A 27,632-nucleotide genomic window follows, 5' to 3' on the forward strand; every position below is an offset into this window, starting at 1 on the left:
TCTATTTTATTGTCATGCTCTGGGTTTGCTCACTGTCATGCACCGCCTACGTCTCGTATATGCAGTCCCTGCGCCAGTCCAACTTATCCTTTTTTGCTTAGTCTTACTGAGCTATATTGCAGCAGTGGGTTGTCAAATCTTGCACCACATCCAGTAGTGGAGAATTTGTGCATCCTGAAGACGTTCACAAGTCCAGCTACAAGTGCTGACAAACCAGGGAGGGTTTTAGCTATTTAGGAATACTAAAAGACGATTTCATTAATGACAAGAAACAAGGTTAAAGATTCACATTTTATTCACAAAATATACATCAATGCTCTGAACATGGTGTGTTGGTGTGAGATGACTATTGTAAGACGTAACTGTTACGGGGCTAAGATGGATGCTGTTTCAGCAGCAACCACATTCACAGACTCCACCAACAAGCAATAATGTTCTACCACTACACCATACAAACTGTACTCTACTGCTCTTACTACTGTCTCGTCTGGAAATTTATAAGAAAACTTATTTTACAAAATTCGATAAAAATTGAACATTTCATAAAAAAGATAACTTTAAGGATCAGTCACTAAATTTCTAAAAGACCAATTTAAGAGATGAAATATTGGCTGTTTGCAATGACTTGTGGAGTTTGATATGTTTGAACAGTTTTTACAACATTTAACATTAATGAAGGATGACACAGTTACCATGACTACACGTCGGAATCACACTGTTCCCTTGACATGTCCAAATGACCCTGTTGCCATGGCTACATAGTCAGGTATGACATAAAACATCTGTTGGTGTCAGCAAAATCTTGAAAGTGGCTGACAATCACCAATGCAACAAGACAAATAGTCACTACAACTTAGAAACAATCTGTCCATCCTGCTCCTATATTCTTTAGAATCAGTTGTTACCGTGGTAACTATGGCAACAATATCCACCACAGTCCCCACTTGTCTAATGGCCGAGTCAAACTATAAGTCATGTAAGCTCAGATGAATAGTACGGAAATGTAAAGTTTATAATCTCGTGAAAGAAAAGAACCAACTCTAAAATGCAAAATTAAGGATGACAGAATCACATGGTTTTTGTGGTCATGTGACATGATCCACAAGGTGGTGCAACTACAAACCGTTTGAGATGCCCCACCATGGAGAATTCTTGTCCAGATTTTTTTTCTTCCCACTTGATGTATGGGGAGCAGGTAGTTCAATTATACACCACTGTCAGTATTCCAGCCATAACAGCCACAACAGGGGACTCCAGAAATGGGCTTCATGTACTGAACTACGTGGGAACTCAAATCCAGACTTTTCCAGGATCCTTCTAGATCATCTGGAACATAGGGTGTCTGGACTATCAGGCTTCACTGTATCAAGTGTGGCCCCAAACCCAGACTAATATTACGTTTAATCACCTTACATTTTTTAATCACCTTACATTTAATACTGTGTAAATGGAGAATGCCTTCATGAAATCTGACATGGAGACTTTGATGCATCTCACAGTGACCCTATTAACATACTGCAGGGACCCTCCAGTACAGACAGACCATGATACATTCTGTGGTTGAACTGACAGGTGCTTGTTGTGACGTGCTACAGGTCTCCCTCCATATTGTAACATTTAATTTTCAACGAGTATATTGTGTCTTCTATAACAGACAAACAAACGTGTACACAGTACAAGACATGACAACATGACGGCTGACTTTGTGCATGAGGTGAGACAGCTGCATTATGTTGAAAGGTGGATCCTTACTGGGTTGCGGTTGACACTTAGGGGCGGGTGACCTTCCCAGGCCATGTGTGAATGGATGAAACATTCCTATCTAGATAACATCCAGCACAAGAGATGATGGTGATACTGATTACACAGGTAGTCAAAGAAGAATACAATTCAAATTTTCAAATATTCATAATCAAGCACCACACTTTTACTATTAATCCAATCATATTCCCTGTCTGTATATTTTGATAATTGTTAACACAAATTGTGTAAGATGTTGCTATATGTGGATTGACTTGGGGGAACAAGCACATATCACCCGTTTGATTTCTCTCCATTTAGCCATAGCACAGGATCATTCAATCTCAAAACTGAAATTGGACCAAATTAAAGACTTCATTTTCCAAAATCAAGAGGAAAGTATTCTGTATAAAGCATGTATTGAACAAGCCAGCTGCTACAACTTGATATCTTTGTGGAGACAACTGATGTGGGCATGTTATGGAGACATTATGAGGTAGATGACAAGTCATGGTGGTATTACAAGGGTGTATCTGCAGGCACATACATACTTATGGAAATACAGGAATAACTGGCAACCAGGTTATGAAGATATGACAAGCCGATTGAGTCCTCCAATACTTCCTCGGTTTGTATACACCATGTTCCTTCACAAAGCACGAACACACGACAGCATGGTACACTTGTAATTAGTAATGAATGAATTGTGACGGTTCCCACCTGGACTCAGACCAATGAACATTCAGATTACATCTACACTGTTGTACGGCTTCAAGTTAAGGCAAATGTTTGCACCACATTCATGCACGCCTCGTACATTTAACCTGTGGTATTTTCCTGACTAAAAGACAATGCACTTCTTACTCCTCCACCAAGTGTCTTATTTGCCACGTCTCTGTGCTATAGTGGTCACGTCACCCCAAAAAACATGTTGGTCCCTACCCGCTGCTTGGCATTAATGGGTACAAGAAAAAATGGTCAGCTTGGTGTCAGTATAATGTGTCTGAGTTAGGTATTCATGCTAACTGCAGCATGATATCTCAGCGAGCTACTGCTGTTAAACCAGCCTGGGCTAGTACAAGCAGCCGAACATACACACACATGCATGTCGTCATATGAGTAAAAATAATCTGAGTACAAACGTAAACCCCATTTCACCTGACCTTTTCTTACTTGTGAGGAGGAACAGAGCATGCATAGACCCAGGAGGTATTGGCCATGAACTACCACCTTCAACACAGACACTGCACTGTCACAACCTATACATATGGGATTCAGTTTGATGAGACTGCAGTGTTATCAGAAAAGGACATTGAGCCACCACATTGCTGACAGTGATGATTGCTGGGATGATACAAAAAGCTTTCACAATGTACAGTGGTTGAGACTGTCAGGCTTCCAAAAGGTCTTGTTTGGTAATTGGCAACAAAAATACTACACCATTGGAAATGTTAAAATGATATAAACTTGGACCATTTACAATACCATAAGCAATTAAAATACCAGTGATTATGTAATACCATGTGTATGGAATGCATTATAGTGGCGATATCTGTAGAAGCATGGCATACTCGATGAGGCAAATCCTAGTGCCAACGTTCAGATATATTGTGACTAATACATCAGGATTGGGAGCGTCCAGTCAGCACTTCTGTCTGTTGTTAATCCATCAGACATCAAGAATTACTGTAGTTCATCCGTAAGATGTCAGTTTATGTTAACCTTGCTCTTAAAGATGTAGACTGATTTTGTTGCATGTCATGGACTTGCTGCTAGTCATATTGGGCAGCTTGTTTAAGTTGTTTAAGCTACTGGTGAATAACTCAGGAAGTCCAATGGTTTGTTCCATACCAGTAAATCTTGCCACATGGTGGAACCCACCAACAAATGGTAAACCAACTCAAGAAGTCTTCATGTTCTCATTCCACACCCGAAGATCTTGCCACGTGTTAGGCAGAGCTCATTCCCACTGGTAGAGTCTAGGAGGGCAGAGTAGGTCTGAACCTAACCTTCTTCTACAGGTTCACTTCAATGGGGTCAGTCAGGAGGTTCAAGCTTCCTGTGAAGCTGACCGGTAGCAGTGGCTTTCTACTGTTCAGTGTCTTGCTTCAGTGCTGAAGTAACAGATCTAGGTCTGTCACTGAGACAGCTGGTATACATCAAAATCAGGAAGAGTCCATGGTGATAGCCAGAAAATCCAGCCTTGATATGCAATACAATTAGTGATTAGATGTGCAAGATCAGTTGTCACTTGATATACTGGAGTAGCTATGAGTATTATGGACATGACAACATGTAAATCAGCCACACATAGTGAAGAGTACTGAATCACACATGTTACTTGTAGTGTATCAAGTCAAACATGTTCTTCAAAGGATGTACAGTCAGTGGCGTGCCTCAAGGAGAGTTCAATAACTCAAGGAATATTCAACCAAAGATGTGTTCAACCATTGATGTCAAAAACATTCCTCTAGGAGTGTGATGTTACTCCACATGATTTTGGTTACAGATATTTCTGAGTTGTTCAATCATTGATGTTACTGGGGAAAAAATCAGTCGCCAGTGCAGTAGCATTTATGAGAATGTTTTCAAATGTCAGGCATTGGGACACATATGCTGTAAGATGTAGCAATGTGATGACATGAAGTGTTACCTGTGCTAAGATGAAACAGTAACTGTGACGATAAACAGCAACACATGAATGTAAGAATGCATCAGCTGAGCAGCTTGCACCCCTCTACTGTGGATTCAAAACTAATAATAAACATACTGCTGACATTCTAAACATGTACCATACCTCATATGTAGAATGTTCTGGCTCGAATATCAGAATGTTTACCAGTAAATGATAGACTTAACACAATATCCAGCTGTTTTGTCTTCCAAAACAGCTGCAAGATAAGAATTGAATATTACCTGTGTATTCATTTAGTTTCATAATACATAATGCCAAAAAATTTACACAACACTTAAAAATGACTTGATGAAGAATTAAAGGGTGGAACTGGATTTGAGAATATTGTTGAGGTACTAAGTTTGCTGGTACAATGATTGTGTTGATAAGAAGAACTTACTCTATCTTAACTATTTTAAGAGGATGCCCATTTGATAAAGTCAGCTAAAGCTAGACATGTTCACAAAATTGAAGGCTGAATAACAACAAAAAATACCAGACTTCTTGTAGCTTTACTCTTGTGTCTGTCATATCTATTCCTGGCAAAACTGATTGAATAAATAATATACAATATGTCATGTATATTCCTGGCAAAGACTGATTGAATAAATCATATACAATCACTGGGATGCCATATTTCTAAGGCAAACATTGCAAATTTCTGGCAATGGATTTACATGGTTAAAGTTAATGTCCCCATTAGAGTGTCATCTCCCTCAATTTAGCGATATCCTGACATCATCATCATGTGACTTTGACATTTTACGAACCCTTGCCATTTGACCATGACCTTATCCCTCTGTAACCTGATATTGTTGTGACCTTGGCCTCGTCACAATTAACCCAGACCTTGTGACAAAATAACCTGGCCTAGCTTACTGGCAACCTGAACATGTCATCTAATGACCTCACCTTGCCACAAAATGAGACGATCTTGTCACAAAATGACCTGACCTTGTCATTTGATCTGGCTCCCGTCCACAAAGTTGTAACATCTATAATTACTTGTGTAATGAAACCAATAATATACATAACTGCTCTGAGGACGGAAGCCAGGGTGATGTTGTCACTGAAAACTGTCTTCCTGGTAACATTCCATACCAGCAAAACAAGGGAACTTGTATCCCAATGACTACACAAGATGATATCAAGACAAGGAAGGACACCAAGAACTTTCCCCAAGAAGATTTGTGACAGTGCGTCGGTACATAGAATTACATGCCCTTGTTTAGTGCTCTTTCTGGTTGTGCAGCTCCTTGCTGGTGGAGTTGGTGCGTCGGATGGAGACATTCTTACAGCCCACCAGGTGATAGAACAGGTAGGTGATGAGTGCAAACATGGCCCGGCAGCCCAGTAGGATAGATGCATTGCGAGACAGACTCCCCGACCACAGCAGATGAAGGCCTGTAACTATAGACACAACACAGGTTAGTCAGTAACACTGGCCTATAGATGTATATATGGTCTTCTGGAGGGCGCACTTTTTAGGATGTAGGATATATACTGGATATACTCATGACTTCCTAAGTTTGAGGGTGTATATGTGAAGACATTGTATACATGAGATCATACAGGGTGTGTACAGGAGAACCTATAGGGTGTACACAGGTAAAACACAATAACACAGGAGATTATACCGGATATATACATGACTTCCTTTAGGGTGTACAAAAAAGTGTGTATATATGAGGCCTTAGAGAGTGAACACATACAGGAGGCCCTATAGGGTGTACACATGAGGTCATACAAGGTATGGACAGGAGTCCCTATAAGATGTACACATGAGATATACAAGGTGTGTACAAGAAACCCTTTCTTACAAAATACTACAGAGTGTATGCATAAGAAACCATACAGAGTCTACACATAAGAAACCCTACAGATCGTACATGTAAGGAACCCTATAGAGCCTACACATAAGAAACCCTAAAGATCGTACATGTAAGGAACCCTATAGAGCCTACACATAAGAAACCCTACAGATCGTACATGTAAGGAACCCTATAGAGCCTACACATAAGAAACCCTAAAGATCGTACATGTAAGGAACCCTATAGAGCCTACACATAAGAAACCCTACAGATCGTACATGTAAGGAACCCTATAGAGCCTACACATAAGAAACCCTACAGTGTGTACTCAGAAGAATCCCTACAGAGTGTACACATAAGAAACCATACAGAGTGTACTGATAAGAAATCCTACAGAGTGTACACATAAGAATCCCTACAGAGTGTATGCATGAGCAAGTCAAATTTGTTTCATAGAAATGCAGAGAAATATTTTATTCAGAAATCCTGAAATACCAAAAGGCACCAGTTCAGCACCAGATCTATCTATATGTCATGTTTAGTGAAGAAATAGTGAACGGTTTTGAAGTTCTGGTCCAGAAAAGAGCACACCCACCAAAATCAAAGTCAAGATCATTGCCATGGAAGCACAAATATATTTTATTCAGAGATCCAGAAATACCTAAAGGCACCAATTCAGCACCAGATCTATCCATCTTCAAGTTTGTGAAGAAAAAGTGACCAGTTTTGAAGTTCTGATTCAGAAAAAACGATTGTGCATGGACGGACGCATGGAACGATACATGGATGGAGGCAGTTAACACCACCCCCGGGAAAACACGCTGTGGGGGATAATAACCTATGTCCAAGTAAGTCTGAGATCTGAGATAACCCAGGCTAGACAACAGAAACTGTGACACTTCTATGGTACTGCAACAAACATATCCTAGTGTGGGATACCGATCAGAGATACCGATGTGGGATAACGATCTCTTTCCAGAGACAGTTTATTACCGACAGCTTGAATAGTGATCTTTGCTGATACTCTTTTAGTTGGCTGTCAGAAGTGTAGAATTACTGAAGGTGGATCTTGAATAGGTTTCTCAAGAAGGGACAAGCATGGGATACAAAAGGTAGATTCAGTATTGGATTTTCTTGAGAGGGACAAGTATGAGATACTAAAGGTAGATCTTGCACTGGATTCATTGATAGGGACAAGTATGAGATACTAAAGGTAGATCTTGCACTGGATTCATTGACAGGGACAAGTATGAGATACTGAAGGTAGATCTTGCACTGGATTCATTGATAGGGACAAGTATGAGATACTGAAGGTAGATCTTGCACTGGATTCATTGACAGGGACAAGTATGAGATACTAAAGGTAGATCTTGCACTGGATTCATTGATAGGGACAAGTATGAGATACTAAAGGTAGATCTTGCACTGGATTCATTGATAGGGACAAGTATGAGATACTGAAGGTAGATCTTGCACTGGATTCATTGATAGGGACAAGTATGAGATACTGAAGGTAGATCTTGCACTGGATTCATTGACAGGGACAAGTATGAGATACTAAAGGTAGATCTTGCACTGGATTCATTGATAGGGACAAGTATGAGATACTAAAGGCAGATCTTGCACTGGATTCATTGATAGGGACAAGTATGAGATACTGAAGGTAGATCTTGCACTGGATTCATTGATAGGGACAAGTATGAGATACTAAAGGCAGATCTTGCACTGGATTCATTGATAGGGACAAGTATGGGATACTGAAGGTAGAATCAGCATTGGATTCATTGAAAGAGATAAGTACAGGATAGTGAAGGTAAATTCTGTATTGGATTCTCCTGAGAGGACAAATATGGGATCCTATAGGTAGATCTTGCATTGAATTCTCTTTAGAGGACACACCTGTGAAGGTCCCGGGGTAGAAGAGGCCTTCAGCAAACCATGCTTGCCATAAAAGGCGACTATGATTGTTGTAAGAGGCGACTAACAGGATTTAAGGTGGTCAGGCTCGCTGACGTGGTTGCCACATGTCATCGGTTCCCAATTGCGCAGATTGATGCTCATGTTGTTGATCACTGGATTGTCTGGTCCAGACTCGATTATTTACGGACGCCGCCATATAGCTGCAATATTGCTGAGTGCGGCGTAAACCTAAACTCACTCACTCACTTGAGAGGATAAGCATGGCATACTTAAGGTAGATCTTGCATTGGATTCTTCAAAAGGGACAAACATGGATACTGAAGGTGGATCCTGCATTGAATTCTCTGGAGGGGACCAAAAACCAATTGGCAAGATGGCAAAAGGAACCCAATGTAGTGATTTCAATACATGAATATGATTTTATACTTAATCTAACTATTCCCAGTCTAAAGGAAAGCATATCTTTTCACTTAAACCTTTCATTCTCATTGTATAAAACTGGTAAAAATACTCATGAAAATCATTTTCCTAATCCCTTGAAAACAATATTTTTCTTACCCTACTGTAGTCAAGAGTAGGGGCGACCAACATATACAGATGCACTCTCACACACACATGTTCACACACAAACACTCTTCTGTTGATGAAAGCACTTTCTACTGTCAACAAACGTATTTTTTGCAGGACTACAGTCTACAATCTGACATAAGAAAACAACAAACAGAAAGACAATCTACAATCTCATCAACAAAACAGAGCTGTGAACTTATGGACACAAAACCATGCATGAAGCACACATTGGAAAGAGGAAAGTGAGTTATCTCCCATTAACTGGAAGGTCCCAAACTTGGAGGCCAAAGGAAAAAACTGATACTGGCAATATCACAGCCGTCATACCATGGCGGTTATGGCTATAACACCCTAGTGGTGGGGGTGGACTCCCCATATCAGCTACATTGTATATGCCATATCGAGGCGTTCATGAGAAGACTGTGACATTATAATGCCTGCTCTGTTCTTACAGTCTAATTATCATCATGAAGCAGTCAGTGAGTGAGTGTGAGTGAGCGAGTCAGAATACTGCACAATGATATAAATCAATGATGTAGCTGCAACTCACTGTGTCAGTGATGAAATAACACTAAAGTGATCTAAAACTCCACAAGTTGTGTGCGGAGTTATGTCCCTTAGATACGCTGAATGCAATGATGATGGGTTTGAATCCCCAGTTCATTCTGTTTGTGGTGGTGTGACATATCAGCACCTTACCTACAATGAGAACTGTCAAACACCTCACATCCAGTTCACACACAATAACACATGATACTGTCCCTGGCTGGCCAACTCCCTCACTTACTGCAGTCAGCAGATCTTCATATCTTGCCTGGACCCAAATGTACTTGATGGGAATAGTTTTAACCCATTTCTGTTGCATGTCTTTTAATAATACCTAGTACTGCAACTGAATTTTGTGGCAAAAGTCACATTATTTTCCATCAGTTCTCAGACTATCTTTACTGCAAGAGCTGAGCAGAAGCAACTCATTCCAGCATGAGATGAAGGAACAAAATCAGAACTCAAAATACTAGAATAGAGTGAGAAACAGAAATAATCTATCAAACTCCATCCACATAAATAAGGCATATCCCTGCCATTATGAAATAATATGATGGAAATCTGCACAACTCATCATGCATAGAATTTTGTTAGTAACCTTGGTAACAATTAAGTCCATAGACTGGATCTAGTCCATAACCCTACCTTTACCAAAATACTATTTGCTATGCAACGCTCCCACATCAAAAAAATGGTAAAACTCGGTGAACCATTTACAAAAGCCAAATCGAGTTAATTCGTTCTGTTATAAAGATGCAAGATCACACTTTGAACTTTCTTATAATTTTCAGCGGAAATCTTTAAATTATATGTGAATAAACCTTTATGAATAACCCAAACAATTTACAATGTATAGAAAAGAAAAATCTAATCATTGCTGTCTCTTAGGCAGAGTTCCAGGAAAGCGCCCCAAGCAAATACATCATGACTCTATGATATGGAAGGGCTTCACTGTACAGGACATGGCAGGGAATAGCTGTGAACACACACACTTGTCTTGACGATTCCATTCCCTCATCATTGAATAACAACAGGATTGTTTCAGTCTACAAGTACAAATAAGTTCCATTAGTGAAAAGTAAAAGCTTTGTAAGAATCAATTTTTCAAAAAATCATTGAAAATTCTTCTTTCAAAATATGGCCATACAGATGTAGAATATATATGTGTGAAACGCAAGTGTGATCTTGCACCTTTAAGATTCTATATGTAGTATAGATCCAGTCTAACCACATGCTATATACAGCTTCATGGTGCGTAATGTGCTTAAACTTGTGCTGTGAGATAAACTCATTTAACATCCCATGCCAGAGAACAAGAAGTGCACAGCGGAAGTCTGCAACAGAATAAATATATTTGTGAATTCAGAGTTAGGAACTGTGAGGACAAAACATATCCATTACCATGGTTACATCAACCTGCAGTCACCAGTACCAAGATCTATGTGTTGTCATGGTGACAGACGAACTGCTCTGTCACCTCTGATTGGTTGATTGGTTACAGCAGATCAATAAGGTCACCAGTAAACAGATATGTTTGTGGTCACAATTTGAAGCGTCTCAGCCAAAGCCAGACATTATCGGTGTCTTAGTAGACCAGCGCCATCACCAACCCAAAGTGTTGTGGCACCAACCAAAGCATACTTTGAATGAACACATGCAGGGTCAAACAAAAGATCATTCAGGGTCCAAGCTGTGAAAGGGGAGATAATCTGAGATATTGGTGTGACTTACAAACATGACTCCGTCAACGATAATAGCGGGCATCCTTTGACCTCCAGTGGTCCCTACCCATCATCCAGTAGAAATATGAGCTGAGAATTATCAATACAATTCTACAGCAGAACATCGCTATCGGAATGTAGGGCTGACTTTCACGAGCAGGAAAGGAACACGCTGAAACTGGAATGACACAAGGACGTACAAACTGACGGACATACAGAAATGACTGTCACGTCGAGACGCACAGGCAACAAGTCATAAACACTATATGATAAGGTAGTTATGTAGTCACTACATCAGTTATCTCCCTTCATGTTAAAGACTTACCATACGTTAGTCTACTGCAGTACTATAGGGCTTGAATAACTCAAGACTGAAGTGGTATTCTAAAGTCTACCTACCATTAATTGTGCAACTAAAATAATACTTCAAAAAAAATTTGATAAATGTCAACAACAGGAGATTGGTGCTGTCAGGTAAACAGATCAATGTCATAATTGTAGGTCTAACAAAATGGCTGAGGTTGCTAGGACTTTCATTGAGATATGTGTTCATTGGCTGACCTAACTATGTAAAAGTTATTGTTGACTGACCTCTGGTCTACATAATAATGTAATATGAATTGTGAAAAATGTCTTGTCAAAAACACAGAAAATGACAAAATCTTTATTGGGCCACACTTTCTTCTTGATCAACACTATTAGAAATATGGGGATTAAAAAGTGAAAATGAATAAATATACAAACATATATCAGAAGTACAATTGTTTCCTCTTCAAAACTCTTTCTAACACCAGCTGAGCCTGTTTCTTTGCAAGCTCTTTTATTCAGTTTTAAGCTATTGTACATTGTTGCAAGCTAATTTGTTATAAATAAGCTATTCTAAGTTGATGTAAGTTATTTCAAGCTCCTGTAAGCTATTTTCAGGTGTTGTAAGATATTTCAAACTGTCTCAAACTATTTCAAACTATCTCATAAGCTATCATAAGGGTGTTTAGCAGAGGAAAAGTGTCGGTTGATGATGCTTTAAGCTGCAAAATGTTCATGTATGTGTATGTGAAAACAATGATCTGTTTAACTGCAGGATTTGGAGTGCCCAAGAACTGTGCAAAAGACAAAAGGCTGGACAAGTGCTGTGGAAGGGAGATAACTGTGCATTAGATTAAGATCTCAGACCTTATACTTTCCATTACCTGATATCTGGTTCACAAAGCTGACCAACATAAGACAGACCAAACTTGGAAAATAGTAGACATTTTGAAAAATTTTAAGTGATGTCACTTATTTGAACACACCACCCAAAACAGATGACCTGTCTAAAGACCTCATGGTCATCACCTAAAACCCTTATCTACAAATTGTGTCCTGCACATCGAGTCCACATATTTGTCAGCATGTACAAAGATTAGACTATATTATGAATACTGAAGTCAGTGAAGTCCTTCCTCTACACAATAATTGTTTAATTACCCGGTAGTTAAACTAATAATTGATATAAAACTAAAAGCAAAATTTCACACTAACCTACATTAAAATTTGGACCTAAAATTCTACAAGTGTTGATCACTGGATTGTCTGGTCCAGACTGGATTATTTGCTGGAATATTGCTGAATGCAGTATTCAACAACAATCCAACCCAATCAACCTACCTAAAAGCAAAATATAGAAAAAAAAGGTCTACTGAAGCTAAATGTACCAATCAACATGAATAGTAGTTCCACATCTGTACGTAGCAACAGGCAACCATGTCCTAACATACTGTATGTAGCACCAGTCACTACCATGTCCTACCATACTGTATGTAGCACCAGGCTACCATGTACTACCATACTATATGTAGCACAGACTACCATGTCCTACCATACTGTATGTAGCACCAGAAGTACCATGTCCTACCATACTGTATGTAGCACCAGACTACCATGTCCTACCATACTGTATGTAGTACCATGTCCTACCATACTGGATACTTAAAACTACCAATGGTATGATAAACCTGATGACACACAGAACATTAAGATACAAGCCATCTTTGACAGGAAGCGCCTACATTCAGGGTACCATGCAGGGTGGGGCATTGACACAAAGGAGGGAGGGATGGAGGGAGGAAAGGGGTGGGTAGGGGGTTGGGGGTATTACCCATCATGGTTTCACATGGAACTCACTTAAAACTCACGCTGAGCTCCTGTGTAACAGCTCCATCAATAAGAATCAGGTGATACATGGACAATATAAAATATCACAACCACGCTAAGTGTTTCAGAAATTACTGGGTCCCGCTTAAAGGTCTGCCGCTCAAAGTTAGAAATCATGGTCCACTGCACAGCAACAAGGCAAATAAAGCAGAAGACAGTCTTCATTATGTGCAACAGAAGATTCAATGTAAAAATGCATTCCAAAATATAACTCACAAAATTATTGATGAAGAGTACCATATTCAACTCTCTTCTCAACTGTCTGTGATAAGCATGTTTTCTGTTAGTAGATGTGAGTGGCAGGTGCAACACAGCAAAACTTACCAAGGGTTTGTAGAGAGAAGTAGATAACACTGGATAGCAGCGAGCCCCGGATGACATCTCGGTCCTGAGACTGAAGCGTGTTCCAGTGCAAGCAGGAGAGACCTGGATACAACATGGCATCAATGAGTAGGGGAGGTCAACATGTTCACCAGGGTGAGTGACTGAGTGAGTGAGTTGAGTTTTATGCAGTATTCAAGCAACATTATGGTGGGGGCACCAGAAATGGGCATTACACATTATGACCATGTGGGGAATCAACCCTGGGTTGAGCGAAAAATTTAACCACTAGGCTACCCTATTGCTCTTGTTCACCTTACAGTTGTGCAACCTGCTGATTGTACATTTAAACCAAATCTGCTTGGATCTCCATTTACCATTAATGATTCCATTTACCTTTAATGATTCCATTTACCATTAATGATTCCATTTAATACTAATGATTAATCAATTGTCAGTGTAGTCTGTCCTTCACCCTAAAGAATAAATTCAAACAGGAGTCAACTCAAGTCTTGAATGACTGGGCATGTCTAGATTATATATAGGTATGTATCTGGGCTCCTTTTTCACTGTAAATGTTTTCATATATTATTTTAGGTATATATTTTGAAATAAGTGTTATTCTGGAATTAAATGTCAGTTCACTATCAACAAATTGCAGTTGTTAACATATTAACATATTACTCAAAAGAAGTTAAAGAATGCCCTGTTTATTTCATATGACGTAAGTTGTTTCACCATGTCCACTGGGCATTCTGTAATTTCTCTGGAGACATAAACATCATTGTCAACAAAATAATTCTGAGTTTGGTGAGATGTGAGTCAATGTCAACTGGAAGCCTATACTGTTATATAATAAACAGTAAATATAATATCTAAAATGACAAGGAACAGATGATGGATGTTAATCACACCAGGAAATGCCAAGATGGCGTGTGTCCTGACTGATCCAGACACCATCGTGGAAGTGGACAATCATGCAGTGGCTCAGTCTCATCTCTACATATGTTCACTGGGGAAGTGGATGAATTTCCTCTGTCTTTCTGTTGTTTCTTTAACAATTTCAGGCAGTCTGTGTTAGAATGGGTTCAGCAAATAGTGTTTGTTGCTAGGGGCAACATGTTGGAAGGGACAGTCAGGCTAAATGACTTGGTTAATAGCTGTCATCATATCCTCATTACACGCAAGAATATCTTGTTCATTATATTGATCAGCAGATTGTCTAGTTCTGGCTTCATTTTTTACAAGATGTTCTCACAGGAATATTGTTGACGGTGGTGTTAGAAAACAAACATGCATTATGCATTAAAATGGGTGTCCTTCAAGTCATGACTTCAAACAACAGTTGCATGTTGACTTTTTGGCTGGAAGGTATTTCATTTATGTTGTGTCATGGCACTCATGATAAATATCTAAAATTTTCAGCAAAAACAAACTGCATGATCCATTTTTGCAGAAAAATGAAAACAAATTATTAACTTTGGTAAGTGTTCCCATGACAACTATGACATAATTAAATTGTATCTGCAAGTCTGCATCAGTAAAGTGCCATAGCAGAATAATTCTATTATGTGTGACTACAGTAAGAGGGCAACATCTTCCCGGCTCATCAGGTGCCCATTAGATCTGGACATTTCCTTCATTACTGATCTTGTCAAAAATACACCAGTTAACTAACATGCCCCAAGTCGCCAATGAGAAGCGAAGTCTGGCTTAACTTAGCTATCACACATGATATCATTTCTTCCACACTAGATGTGCTCAAAATTACTTAACATAATATAGCTAAATAGATTGTGAACTGATACACAACCATTACTGCAAACAAGACACAGTGTGACAGCAGCATGGATTGCCTTAGCTGTGACTGTTTGAGACTCCAGACAGAAGACACAGACATTAGGAGGAGTCCGAAACAAAACTACTGATCTTCTTGTGTTATTGCACAACTTTGCAACTTCAAGACAGTGACTTAGTAGCAGCCATTTATTCCTAGACAGTCAGTTTTGAGGGCGGGTCATATGTTAGAAAACAGTCAGTTTTGAGAGCGGGTCATATGTTAGAAAACAGTCAGTTATAGAGGGCGGGTCATATGTTAGAAAACAGTCAGTTATAGAGGGCGAGTCATAATGTTAGAAAACAGTCAGTTATAGAGGGCGGGTCATATGTTAGAAAACAGTCAGTTACGAAGGGAAAGACGATCATGTATGAAGGTCTGGTCATATATTATAAAGGAATGGTTTTAAAGGAATGGACAGTCAGTTATCAGTAAAAGTTTACCAATTCTCGTTCGTCGGGACCAGAAAGGCCAGTTCAGAATACTTGCAGACTTCCAGTCAAGGCAGTGGGTGCTGTGTACTTACTGAGCAATGCAGCGCCATAGAGGCGAACTGGAAGTGTCAGATATTTGCCTTCCTCTGTCTCAAAGGAGATGTCAAACAGATGAGCAGGAAACGCCAAGGCCTAAAACAGTCAACAAATGTATCAACAATGACACCATACAGCACTGACTCACAGCAACACCATACAGCACTGACTCACAGCAACATCATAGAGCACTGACTCACAGCAACATCAACAGCAAACATCAACCAGACTGACACTGGCTCACAAAATAATACAGTGCTGACTCACAGCAACACCTTACAGTGCTGACTCAAAGCAACATCATACAACACTGACTCACAGCAACACCATACAGCACTGACTTACAGCAACATCAATATATCAACCAGCAACATACAATAACACCATCAGGGCTTCTCAAGTACATACACTGGTTAATAATTTCCACTTCCAACATTCAGAACAAATTACCCTGGCCCATTTCATCACACTACTTGTCACATATAACTGATAGTCCTAAACAGAACCAAAATAACGGGAACAAAATGATATATTCTTTCTTTCTGAGAATGACATGGAGGCAAACAAGGAGGTACTACATTGTCAATGATCGGTGCATTTAGACAGAGGGGTGTTCTCCATTTGGAATGGTGCCTGCACAAATACAAGCGTAATACGAAATATACAACATGGTACATCTACATGAGGAAATGTGTATTTATTGGCAGATTTTCTGAAGCTTGCTTGATGAGAAAAACATAAGTATTCTGACTTGGGGTTGCTGATACAATATATCTACTTGACAATGACACACAAGAAAACAAATAAATTACAGCATGTGAGAGCTGAAAGTTCATCATATCAACAGAAGCAGACAATTCTCGAGGCTTTAGTAGCAGTAGTATATAAGTACAAACAGTGTGGTCTTGTACAGTATTGAACCTGACAATGAGGTGAACACCTTACCATTGTGCTAGCCCAGCATTTGTCAGACCTCTTGTACTTACCCAGAGGGCGATGATCGTGAACATTGCAGCCAGCAGACACTGCCATACTCGCAGACCTTGGGGCAGGCGGATATACAGCTGGTCGCTGTGACCCAGGATCTGACTTAACTGAAACACAGGGAAACTGAAGTCAGCGTATGTTAGCAACAATTCTGCCTTTTGCCTCCTTTCACAAAGTAGTTACGTGATTGTGGGTCACTCACAGTAAACTTAGTGCAATGTTAAAGAATGGGAGTTAAGTACATTTTTTAGGAATGTTTTAATTTTAAATTTGTCAGAAGAGGTGATTCAAGAGGGGTGGGCTTGTGGGTTGAGCGAAAGTACAGTAGTTTTTTGGTTTTTTTTCGTTTTTGATTAGGAAAATGCTTTGAAGGTCTGGGTGTTATTTAGTTTGACATGGAGTGTTTGTAGTGTTACATACGAGGTTTTGAAACCCAATGATGATGGTTTCCAGTATAGCCAAGAGATGAAGGGAATTCTGGTGCCTTAGATGACTTCCCAACTTGTGCCTCTTTGCTGTATTGGAACACAGATGTCAGACTGTGAATGTTTCATAGTTTGAACCACCTGTCCCAACTGGTATATATACAGATTATCACATGAGCAAGTGTGTCAGACAACTTTGCATGAGTTATGTACAAGATGTATGACACACTTGCTTGAGTGTAATCATTTCTTTATTATCTATTTTCTTCATGTACATCTGTGCAGCAAAACACAAGTGTCATGTGATGGCCCTATTCATCCACGTCACATTCAGTTGCTTAATGACGTTCAGACAAAAAAATATATACAGAAACAATAGTAGCTAGGCAAAAGTGATATGTACACTTATGATATATATGACACTGGTTATGTTTCAACAGATGAGTAATAAATGTCTATACTCAACACTGCTAACATTATTAGCTGTGTTAATCCATGTCCACTGACTGGGCCTTAATATCGTCTCAGTCGGATACAGTGCATGAGAAGGCAATACTCTACTTGCAGTCTTCATGATGTGGAACATGAGCACAACACAGACACTGACTGAGTGAGTTAATATTTAGCGTCACACTGGCAATAATGCAGCCATATTGTGACAAGAACAATTTAATTTATATCAATATTAAAATCAACATATTGAGAACATAAAAACCTGTCACCAAATGACAGTAAAAATATGAGATTATCACAGATATGAACATAAAACTAGTATATTAAACTAATACATTGTAGTTAAAGAATAGAATATGAAATACAGGCTATAGGTCACCAACAACTGAAGGTAGATCACCATACTTGGGACCATGGGGACAGTACCTTGGCTATCTACATGGACCCCAGCTGGATTTACATCATCCCTTGAGCCACTGGAGATGACAGACAAATCTAGCCACAAATTAAGAGCACATATACTGTACGATTATAAAAATGGCAAGCTTAATGTCTTGGGGCTTGCATACCCTAGAAGGAGGGCAATAGTTTTATGATACTTCAATTCCCTTTGAGGGTATGGCCACTTAAAAATCTCAGTTACTAATCTAAACTACCAATAATAAAAAGGTATTTAATCACAAATAATTTAACAATTCTAAGTCTTTTAATAATGCAGTAATAAAATTAGAACTAACATCGTTCATACTTCGTGATTTAAAATACTTATCCCTTGTGATGGAATATTTTATACAGTTAAGCAAGACATGCTTGACTGTGATTCTTTCAAGGGATGCAGAACAGAGGATCACCTTTCTGTAGGTATTCATGTTTATATCTTGTTGCCAATATGCCATCATCGCATAATGACTTCTTCAAATCTGGACTGACAACCCTAGTAGGTATAACCAATATAAGGTTTTATTGGACATAATCTATTTATACCCACCTGGGAGACACAGACACTGAAGCTATATGCATCAGTAAATCTATTTCAAATAATGAGCTGTGTTCCATTGCTTAGGCTTAGATGTTAGATCATACATTTGTTCATCCAACAGATATTGTTTTCAGAAGAAAGAGTAAAATCTGAACCAGGAACAAGTTGTTAGGAGCTCAGGTCACTGATGTACTAGGAATGTACGAGATATGACCTCTGATTGGGCATATACCAGACACACGCATGATGATGACAATAAAACCAAGTTGACCAATGGCAGAATTAATCAGATATTGTTGCCAAGCATGCAAGACCCTCTTTAGCTGGTAGTTAGAGAGCTCAAACATCAGACATGACATATGTTGGCAGACATCCAGCCCGCAATCATCCTGAGCGATACATCACTGCCTGAAATATGGTGCCTTCTAGTATGTCTTAACTAGCCACTTCCATAGCACGGAGCACGGAGGTCTTCTCGTAAAGCAATCACCAAGACCTACTCATATGACAAATGAGACAAAGTCAAGACGTCTTTCCTGGCTGCACAACACAATCCATCTCAATGCACACAATACAACAGGGACTTACAGCTTCTCTACTGTTGTATAAAAACAAACAATGAAACACAGGGGATGTACAGATATCATCCTGAAGGTATCAAGTGACACCTTGTCCAAAAGGCCTTGGGTATTGTTATCAGTATGATGAAGGTATTTGTCCATGGTCAGAGTTTTGGCAAGGATCCATCTGGCTTTTTGATATGATTTTGAATCTGTGGTTTTCTGTTTGACAGGTGTATCTTCAGACCAGCTTACACATCTGACTTACATGGACAATACAGTGGCATTTCTTATGGTGGCCGAATGATTTTACAACACTGATAACATTTCAGAAGTATTCACCATACTTATTTTATAAATATTCAGGAACCATTTTATTTCCACCATTGTACCAACACTGTCCACATATTTTGTTCAATGTTGACTGATGGTCAAATCAACTTTGAGACATTTTTTTCCCCAAGTTAGATCCATTGTTATGCCAGCATCGGCAACAAAGGTAGTTAGTTGGTAAGTTGCTCATAATTCCTGACTGTCTTGAAAATGTCAGACCCATCTCCGTGATTCCTGTAATCAGTGCGGGAATGGGCTAAGCAGGAATCTAACGTGTATTTCCCAGGACAATTGTCCGAGTGGAATGTAACATTTCCACAGGAAGGACCATATTCAGTGTCATGTGATTTCAGTGTGTTCAAGGTGATGCAAGTATGGAGCGTGCACTTCACATTTCCGGGGTAAGCTAAGTGCTGCAGCGTTAAGCGTATTTAGATAGAAGCCACTGATAATTGTGAGAGTGAAAGTGATGAGATTGAAACCAGATGTGTCAAAGATTGAGGGTACTTGTAACTGGTCAAGTCTTTGTGGACATTTACATGCTGGGGGAACAAGGGCTCACCACACTTCTCATGGACAACCTTCCATGCTCTGGCAATACAAAGAAACCTTGTAGAATTACATTCGTGTAACCTGTCAGTGTTACAATCTTGTATGCCCCTGCTATCAATATGCAACCTTGCGTGCCTCTGGTAACAATGTGCAACCTTGCATGCCCCTGGTAACAATGTGCAACCTTGCATGCCCCTGGTTACAATGCGCAAAGTAGAGATGATTACTGATAAATAATCAACAAATAACACGTCCTATCATCGTTTTATTATTCACAAGTTCATATAATCAATAAGCTTTGAAACTGTCAAACGAAACTGTGGTTGGAGAATTAGGCATCATGAACAAAACATATCATGAAATTTCGTGTAATGAAATAATTTAGAATCAAATTAATGTTGATAATAACAGTCACCTAACATCCATCAACAGATGCTTGCACTATGAGTCCAGAAAGCAAGTCATTGCACATATATACCAGGCACACACTATCCTGAAATTCTAGTAGAACGGTGAACAGTAGAACTGATTTTTATGAAGACTTGAAAATGTGTTCAGATTTGGTGTCTTTAAGTTCAGAGGGTAGACAGTCCCATACCTTGGGACTGTGAAATCACAGTCAGACATTTTCAGAAGTAGACAGAATTGCCTTTTAAGTAGAGGATCAAAGCATACGTTGTGGATGATCTGTGATCTGTCGTCACTGTTACTGACCATGAGTATGGATATTGTACCGCGTCAGGCTGACCTGTAGGCACCAGTGGTATGTTTTAAGTTGTGCCTAAACCCACAGGTCTTGGGTTTGAATTTCAGCCTCACACTGCTTGTGATTAATTGTTAGTCAGCACCAATATCATGATGGTGGGCATGACCACTGCATCGCAAGTTTAGAATCTGTATCATTCTGGTCTTGAATTCGTGCTGTCATATAAGGGAAATACAATAAAAAAGAAATGGAAGAACTCCACTCACTCAACTGCCAAAATAATATTGTCCAAGGTCATTTCCAACTGCGTGATATTACAAGCTGCAGAAATCACTGAGGACTCGTACTCTGATTGCTGGCATTAATCACAGCAGCAAACTACAAACATCCAATAACTCAACTTATCAGCAGCTATTTCACAACAGATGTCACCATACAGTGGTGATATTCAAGAAAGGTGATGCAGACCAAATATACTGGCACAGCCAACAAAATATTCCTGCAATCCTCTGCTAATACTGGTTACAGTGGTGGACTGCTGCAGACTGCTTTGTTAAGTACTGTCTGTGATGTGGTTTACTGCTGAAAGGGGGGGGGATAGTATTATGACAAGCCAGGCTGAAGAGTGAAGAAGCAAAGAGGATGCTGTGAGTGAGTGAGTGAGTGAGTGAGTGAGAGAGTGAGTGAGCGGGTGGGTGGGTGTAAGAGTGAGTGAGTGAGTGATTACACTAACAGTTTTCACAGTGTTTCATAACATTATATCTAGTGGATGTGGATTGAATAAAATGTTCAAGTTTACATAAAACTTACTTTTGCCAAGCACTGAGTTCGGCCTTGACTTTCAGCCAGTGATACGCAGCAGCTATGCAGCCCCTGTCAGAAAGGAGCATGACTTCTGCAACAGCTAATGACTAGAATGCTGGGAAGGGCTAATAACTAAAAAAAACTACTGACCTTTGACCTGTGAACATCGCCATCATCTGTTTCCCCAACACCAAGGAGTTTGCGGGTTTTTAATCGACTGTGGAGGTCTCCACTACTGTGTTTCCTGAAACACGAAGAGAACAAGGTGATCACAAGTCAGTAAGTGAGTTGAGCTTCATGTCATTTTACTATATATAGGAACATTTGGAAGGAGGTTTCAGGCACTGTATCCTGGTGTTGGAAGGAATCTAACCCAGATATTTAGCATTAGGAGGTGATGCACTAGTAGGGTACGTCATCATCATCATCATCATCATCATCATCATCTCATGATTAAATATCAGACATATCAATGTATCTGCATCATCATCATCATCATCATCATCACCATCATCATCATGAAATATCTGACATATCTTATGTTACAATAATGACAAATTTGAGAGATTACAATGGTCCCCCTTAACTCGTAAGATGCCCCTTACATCTTCGGCGTGGTGTAGTGTAACTACTTATGCACCCATGGCCTAAATAAGTAAACAAAAATCTTACCAACCACACTATATCCCTATTCATAAAACTACCAGAGCCTTGACCTGGACTTTACACATATCTACTCATGTTACATATACTGAACACAATTAGTGTCTGAGACCAGTAAGTTAATCATGACACTATAGATAGCAACTGTACAGTAAATTGCCTCAGACAGATGGCGTACACATGCCTCTCTAATGGACATGAGAGTCTTGGCAAACAAATTGGTAGTTAATTGGACAGCATAAGGATCAGTCAATCATTAACTCTCCATATCCACTCAAGAAGAGTGCATGTCATCCAAAAGTCATGTTGGACCACTGCACAGGCCTCTGATGGTGGGCACAATGGAAGGTCCCTACTTTAAACAATGTGAAGTGGACACACCCCAAGTGGAGAACTAACACCTGACAGAGAGACCAAAACACTGACAATTTACATGGTGTCTGGAAACACAAAGGCACACTTGACATGTAAGGTGTCTGGAAACACAGAGGCACCAACACAGTTGACATGTAAGGTGTTTGGAAACACAGAGACTGAAACAATTGACATGTAAGGTGTCTGAAAACACAGATGTATGGACAGGGTTGACATGTAAGGTGTCTGGAAACAGAGGTATTGACACACTTGACATGAAAGGTGTCTGGAAACACAGAGGGATCGACACAGTTGTCGTGTAAGGTGTTTGGAAACACAGAGGTATGGACACAGTTGACATGTCAGGTGTCTGGAAACACAGAGGTATGGACAAAGTTGACATGTAAGGTGTCTGGAAATACAGAGAGACCAAGACAGGTGACATGTGAGGGATCTGGAAAGAGAGACCGATCTAGTTAACATGTAAGTCATCTAGAAAGCAGGGATAATTTCAGTCAAAAAGAACCTGACAGTTTCCAAACACAACAGAGTTTACAACACTCTGCAATAATCTGGATCATGACTCTGCTTGTAATTACGTGGTCTACAAACCTTTTAACAAAAAATGTTTTAACGGGCAAAATAAAAGAATTATCTTTAAATGAAAGTGACAAAGCTTTTGCTATAGATATTATGAGCACTAAAAGTCAATTGTACAATTCTGGCTTTATCACGAACATCTAAACTAAACTAAACATGTTTTACTTAACTGAAACATAGAGTTGACCAGGAGTAAAAACAAATCTTCGCCAGTGTGCTACCATGGTTACTGTTACTTCCTGTCTGTTTATGGTGATCTGGTATGGAGTACTCAACTATTTGAGATTTGGACCTATCTGACTATAGTGAAGGGGAGTCTACTGGAGTTTTAACAAGATAGATGGGTAAGCGAACATTCAATGAAAGGCTAACTGTTGTTCTTGTATGTACAGAATGTATGCTTAGCATAAGGATAGGGAATGCTCCTTAGTATGTACCAGAAGTACAACACAGTGGATATATGATGCTACATGTAAATTGCAAATATCATGGGTGACAGCTTCTCTTTATTGTACGTCGCATTGTTTCAGAGCTACTCCTTGCCCCTTCATCAGATTAAAATGTCTCTCAAGAACCTCATGATGCTACATGCCCAAAACTCATGGACAGACTTCATCACTTCATCATCTACTGCAGACCTACAGGGTCTGTCTTGCTGTCTGCCTTGATGTTTGTTGACACCTTCTCACCATATCAGTCAGTGACATGTTGTTTTATTATGGTTTTCAATGGCTCTTTACAGAAATTTTCAAATCAGATCAAATAAGCAGCGCTGTTTACTGTCTTACTGGATTTATGTAAGGGTGGATTAAGGTAAGGATTAAATATGTCTCTACTTCACTACACATAATTCTACTAGGGCTGGAGGAAAGTAGCATTAATATTGAGTCACGCCATTGGCTGGAGGCAAACCATCACATCAATTTGGAGAGACATCAATTCAAACATTTGCAGTAGATTGGAAGGAGTTCAGTGCTGATGGACTGACTGATAGACAGGATGATGGACAGAATGACAGCGACAATCACAAAGCTGAGAAGAAATGACCTGGAATGCATATGACCTTATGCATTCATATGTTCAAACCTTTATGTGAAATATATAGATAACAAGTCTTTAATTCCTACAAAATGTACCCGTCACGTTAAACATTACATGTTAAACAAATGTCCAGCAGACAGGTGATTAACACAATGAGCTTTGCTGTATGATAGCAGAGGATCCTAAAACCTAGGACAACTAATAGATACAGACCCTCACACATGACAAACAGCCATGCCGGGATATAGGAGAAAGTGCTGTGTTGATGAGATACCTGTTTGTGGATGACTGACATTGCTACATGGGTCTTGAAGGGTGACACATAGTACATAGAGACTTCCAACAATAAAGAAGGGATTATTAGCTTCACAAATCAGCAGCCATACTTCAGAGGCCTGCTTTCAGGAACTGGAACCACAGACTCTCTGATGTCAGGCTGGAAACCATGTGTACATGATGAAAGCTGACATCTGTGTAATGACTCCACACCATGTTACACTGGCAGAAGTTGGGAAGTAACATCAAACAGTTACAGCAGAGACATTCACAAGCAATAGAAATGTGTGAAACCTAAAACCAGAACTGTGTAATGCTTCCACAAACACCTTTCATACATCATACAGTATTCACAGCACTACCAATCCCTGCTGGAAAACAGATCCTATAATCTGACATAAATATCTATTGTCTGGGAGAAACAGGCCACTGCTAGGACTCCTGTTTGATCCAAATTCAATGCACAGCATTTCTAGGCAAATTAGGCTTAATACTTGATTTAGTTAAAAGCTCTTAAACAGACATGGTTCCAATACTGAAGCACAAAACCTTCAGAGTGTTCGAGATTTAGGAATGAAATAAAATCCCACTGTTGTTGTAGACAGTGTTTGGGGCAGAACGGAGATGGAGGAGGACCAGACAAGGACTGGGGAACAATTCCAGATATTCTTCTGTGTTCACAAAGGTTAAACTAGAACAGTCCTTGCACTGGGATCAGATTACTGCAAAAATGAAATGACTTGAGCTAGCTTGTCTGCAACTTGCACATCATGATTTGTTATTATGACACGTTCCTCGAACTTCGGTTCATTAGATATGACAATTACATAACAGACATGCAAGTGAAATGGTACCCTCTTAAAAACATATGGCTATTGTCACATGATATCACATAGCACTAATAAGATGATATCACATGGTCCTTGTAACATATTACATAGTCCTTATCCCATGATCTAATGTGGTCCTTGTAACATATCATATAGTATTTATAACGTTATCAGTCTTTGTTACATGATATCACATGATGACTATAACAAAATATCATATAGTCCTTGTCACACAATATCACAAATTATTTGGCACATGATATCACAAAGTATAATGGCACTTGATATCACAAAGTTGTCAGCACACGATATGACATTGTCACTGATATCACACAGTCCTTGTCACATTATATAGTTCTTACATAACTCTTACACAACAAGGCCCACAAAAGGCAGCTTTACAGTTTGTAGATTAACATGTAGCTGTGGAAGTACTACAGGATAATCCATCAGTTGGCAAGAGGTGTGCACATTAAACTCAGACATGAGAATGGTAAAGCACAAAAAAACCCTGAAAATTCAGCAGGGGGCTTGGGGTTCTTTGATTGCAGACTTGTATCAATCTTAAAAAAGTTCAAAATGAAGCAAAAAATCCCAGAAATCAATGGATATGTGGAAATTCTCAGGTCTGTAAGCAAGGAAGTGCCTAAAAACAGATGATAGAGTGGTTCATGTGGGTTGACATATAACCTGTCGAAAACAGCGATCCATCAGTGACTGTGGCAGAGCTCCACAGCAAACCAGTGCCAGCAATTAGATCAGAACCAACCATATTGTGAAACTCGAGTTCATTCTTCCTGCACATGGAACAATTTGAAATTGCATATTTAATCAAAGTAATTGTTTCCAATCAAAAAATGTTTTCTTGGACACTAACTAAAGAAACCATTACTTATAAGAACTCACCTGCACAACAACTTCCAGATCTGATTCATGGCACTGAAGTGTACACCTGGTATAAAGCAAAACACGAGGGAAGACACGAAGAATGGAACTGTTCACCAGTATATAGACACCCAGAAGAAGGCCCAGAGAATGTAGATGTACTCTGATGCACTGGATGCTGATGATAGGAAGATCTGCTGCACCGTAGAGCCCACAGAGACACCAGTGAGAGGAATAAGTCAATAATCAATATGTGAGCTCATCACACTGACACCTAGGTTTGGAGCTTTGCTGTTCGTGGGTCTTTAACGACGTGCTTGACATTGCTGAAGCAGGCATTTATGTCCCAATCACAAACTGGCAGTCAGTTTTCAATGTGTGGAGCTACATCAAGCAGTCTGTAATAATAACTTACAGGATCAAAGCTTTGACGACTTGTGAGGAAAGCCTTAACTCTGTGATGCTCTCCAAATGGACAGTTCTGTGTAATGTATGCATGCATGCATGTATGTGTATGTTTGTGTGTGTCTGCGTCTCTGTCTGTTTGACTGAGTCCATGTGTGTGTTCTGTGTTTGTTTTTGGTAATTATCAGCAATATTCAGGGTTTGGAATCTGTGAAAGATGATTCAGCACCTGATATAACAAGCAACGATCCACACTTTAAGAGGTATGAATGAGTTTGGTTTTATGCTTGTTTTAGCAACAATCCAAGAACATCATGCTGGGGAACACCAGAAATGGGCTTCACACACTGTACCCATGTAGGAATTTGAACCTGAGTCTTCGGCATGATGAGCCAGCACTACCCCACTGGCCCACTTAAGAGGGATGATGACACTCTATCATTGAGTTTTCATGAATTAAAGCAAGAATCAGACATCATTTCATTTCATGCAAGTAGCTGTTACAACGTAATTGTCATATCATTCTTCGCGAATAGATATCATCAAGGGACTGGTATAATATCATCCTTTAAAAATAGATGTGATCAATTCTTTGTCATAACATCATTACACACAAATACATGTGATAAACAGATTGTCATACTGTTATACATCATAAACAGATGTGATCTACTGACTGTCATATTATTGTTTATCATGAACTGATGTGATCAACTGATAGTCATACTATCGTCTATCATGAATAGATGTGATCAACTGATAGTCATACTATCGTCTATCATGAACTGATGTGATCACACCATCCTACATGATGAATAGATGTGATCAACTGACTGTCATACCATCCTACATGATGAATAGATGTGATCAACTGACTGTCATCCCATCCTTCATCATGAATAGTCAAGTTACAGTG

The 27,632-nt window shown here is 39.4% G+C and overlaps 1 protein-coding gene across 2 annotated transcripts in view; it reads right to left on the bottom strand.

Moving 5' to 3' along the window:
• Positions 1–277: 277 nt before the first annotated feature.
• Positions 278–27,632, bottom strand: part of LOC137262135 (tumor protein p53-inducible protein 11-like) — a 195,267-nt gene continuing 167,912 nt past the window's right edge. The window contains exons 2-7 of one of the 2 annotated variants that reach the window (XM_067799913.1): positions 21,813–21,906; positions 16,850–16,957; positions 15,860–15,959; positions 13,500–13,601; positions 10,993–11,160; positions 5,735–5,824 (exon numbers count right to left, since the gene is read on the bottom strand). In XM_067799913.1, the coding sequence (XP_067656014.1) occupies positions 11,006–11,160; positions 13,500–13,601; positions 15,860–15,959; positions 16,850–16,957; positions 21,813–21,906 (559 nt within the window). In that variant the 3' untranslated portion in view covers positions 5,735–5,824; positions 10,993–11,005. Of the gene's footprint in view, positions 5,825–10,992; positions 11,161–13,499; positions 13,602–15,859; positions 15,960–16,849; positions 16,958–21,812; positions 21,907–27,632 lie in introns of both variants that reach the window. The other variant, XM_067799914.1, reaches the window with a different exon arrangement.

Source organism: Haliotis asinina, chromosome 14 (assembly GCF_037392515.1).
Source record: "Haliotis asinina isolate JCU_RB_2024 chromosome 14, JCU_Hal_asi_v2, whole genome shotgun sequence".
NCBI classification, from domain to species: Eukaryota; Metazoa; Mollusca; class Gastropoda; order Lepetellida; family Haliotidae; genus Haliotis; species Haliotis asinina.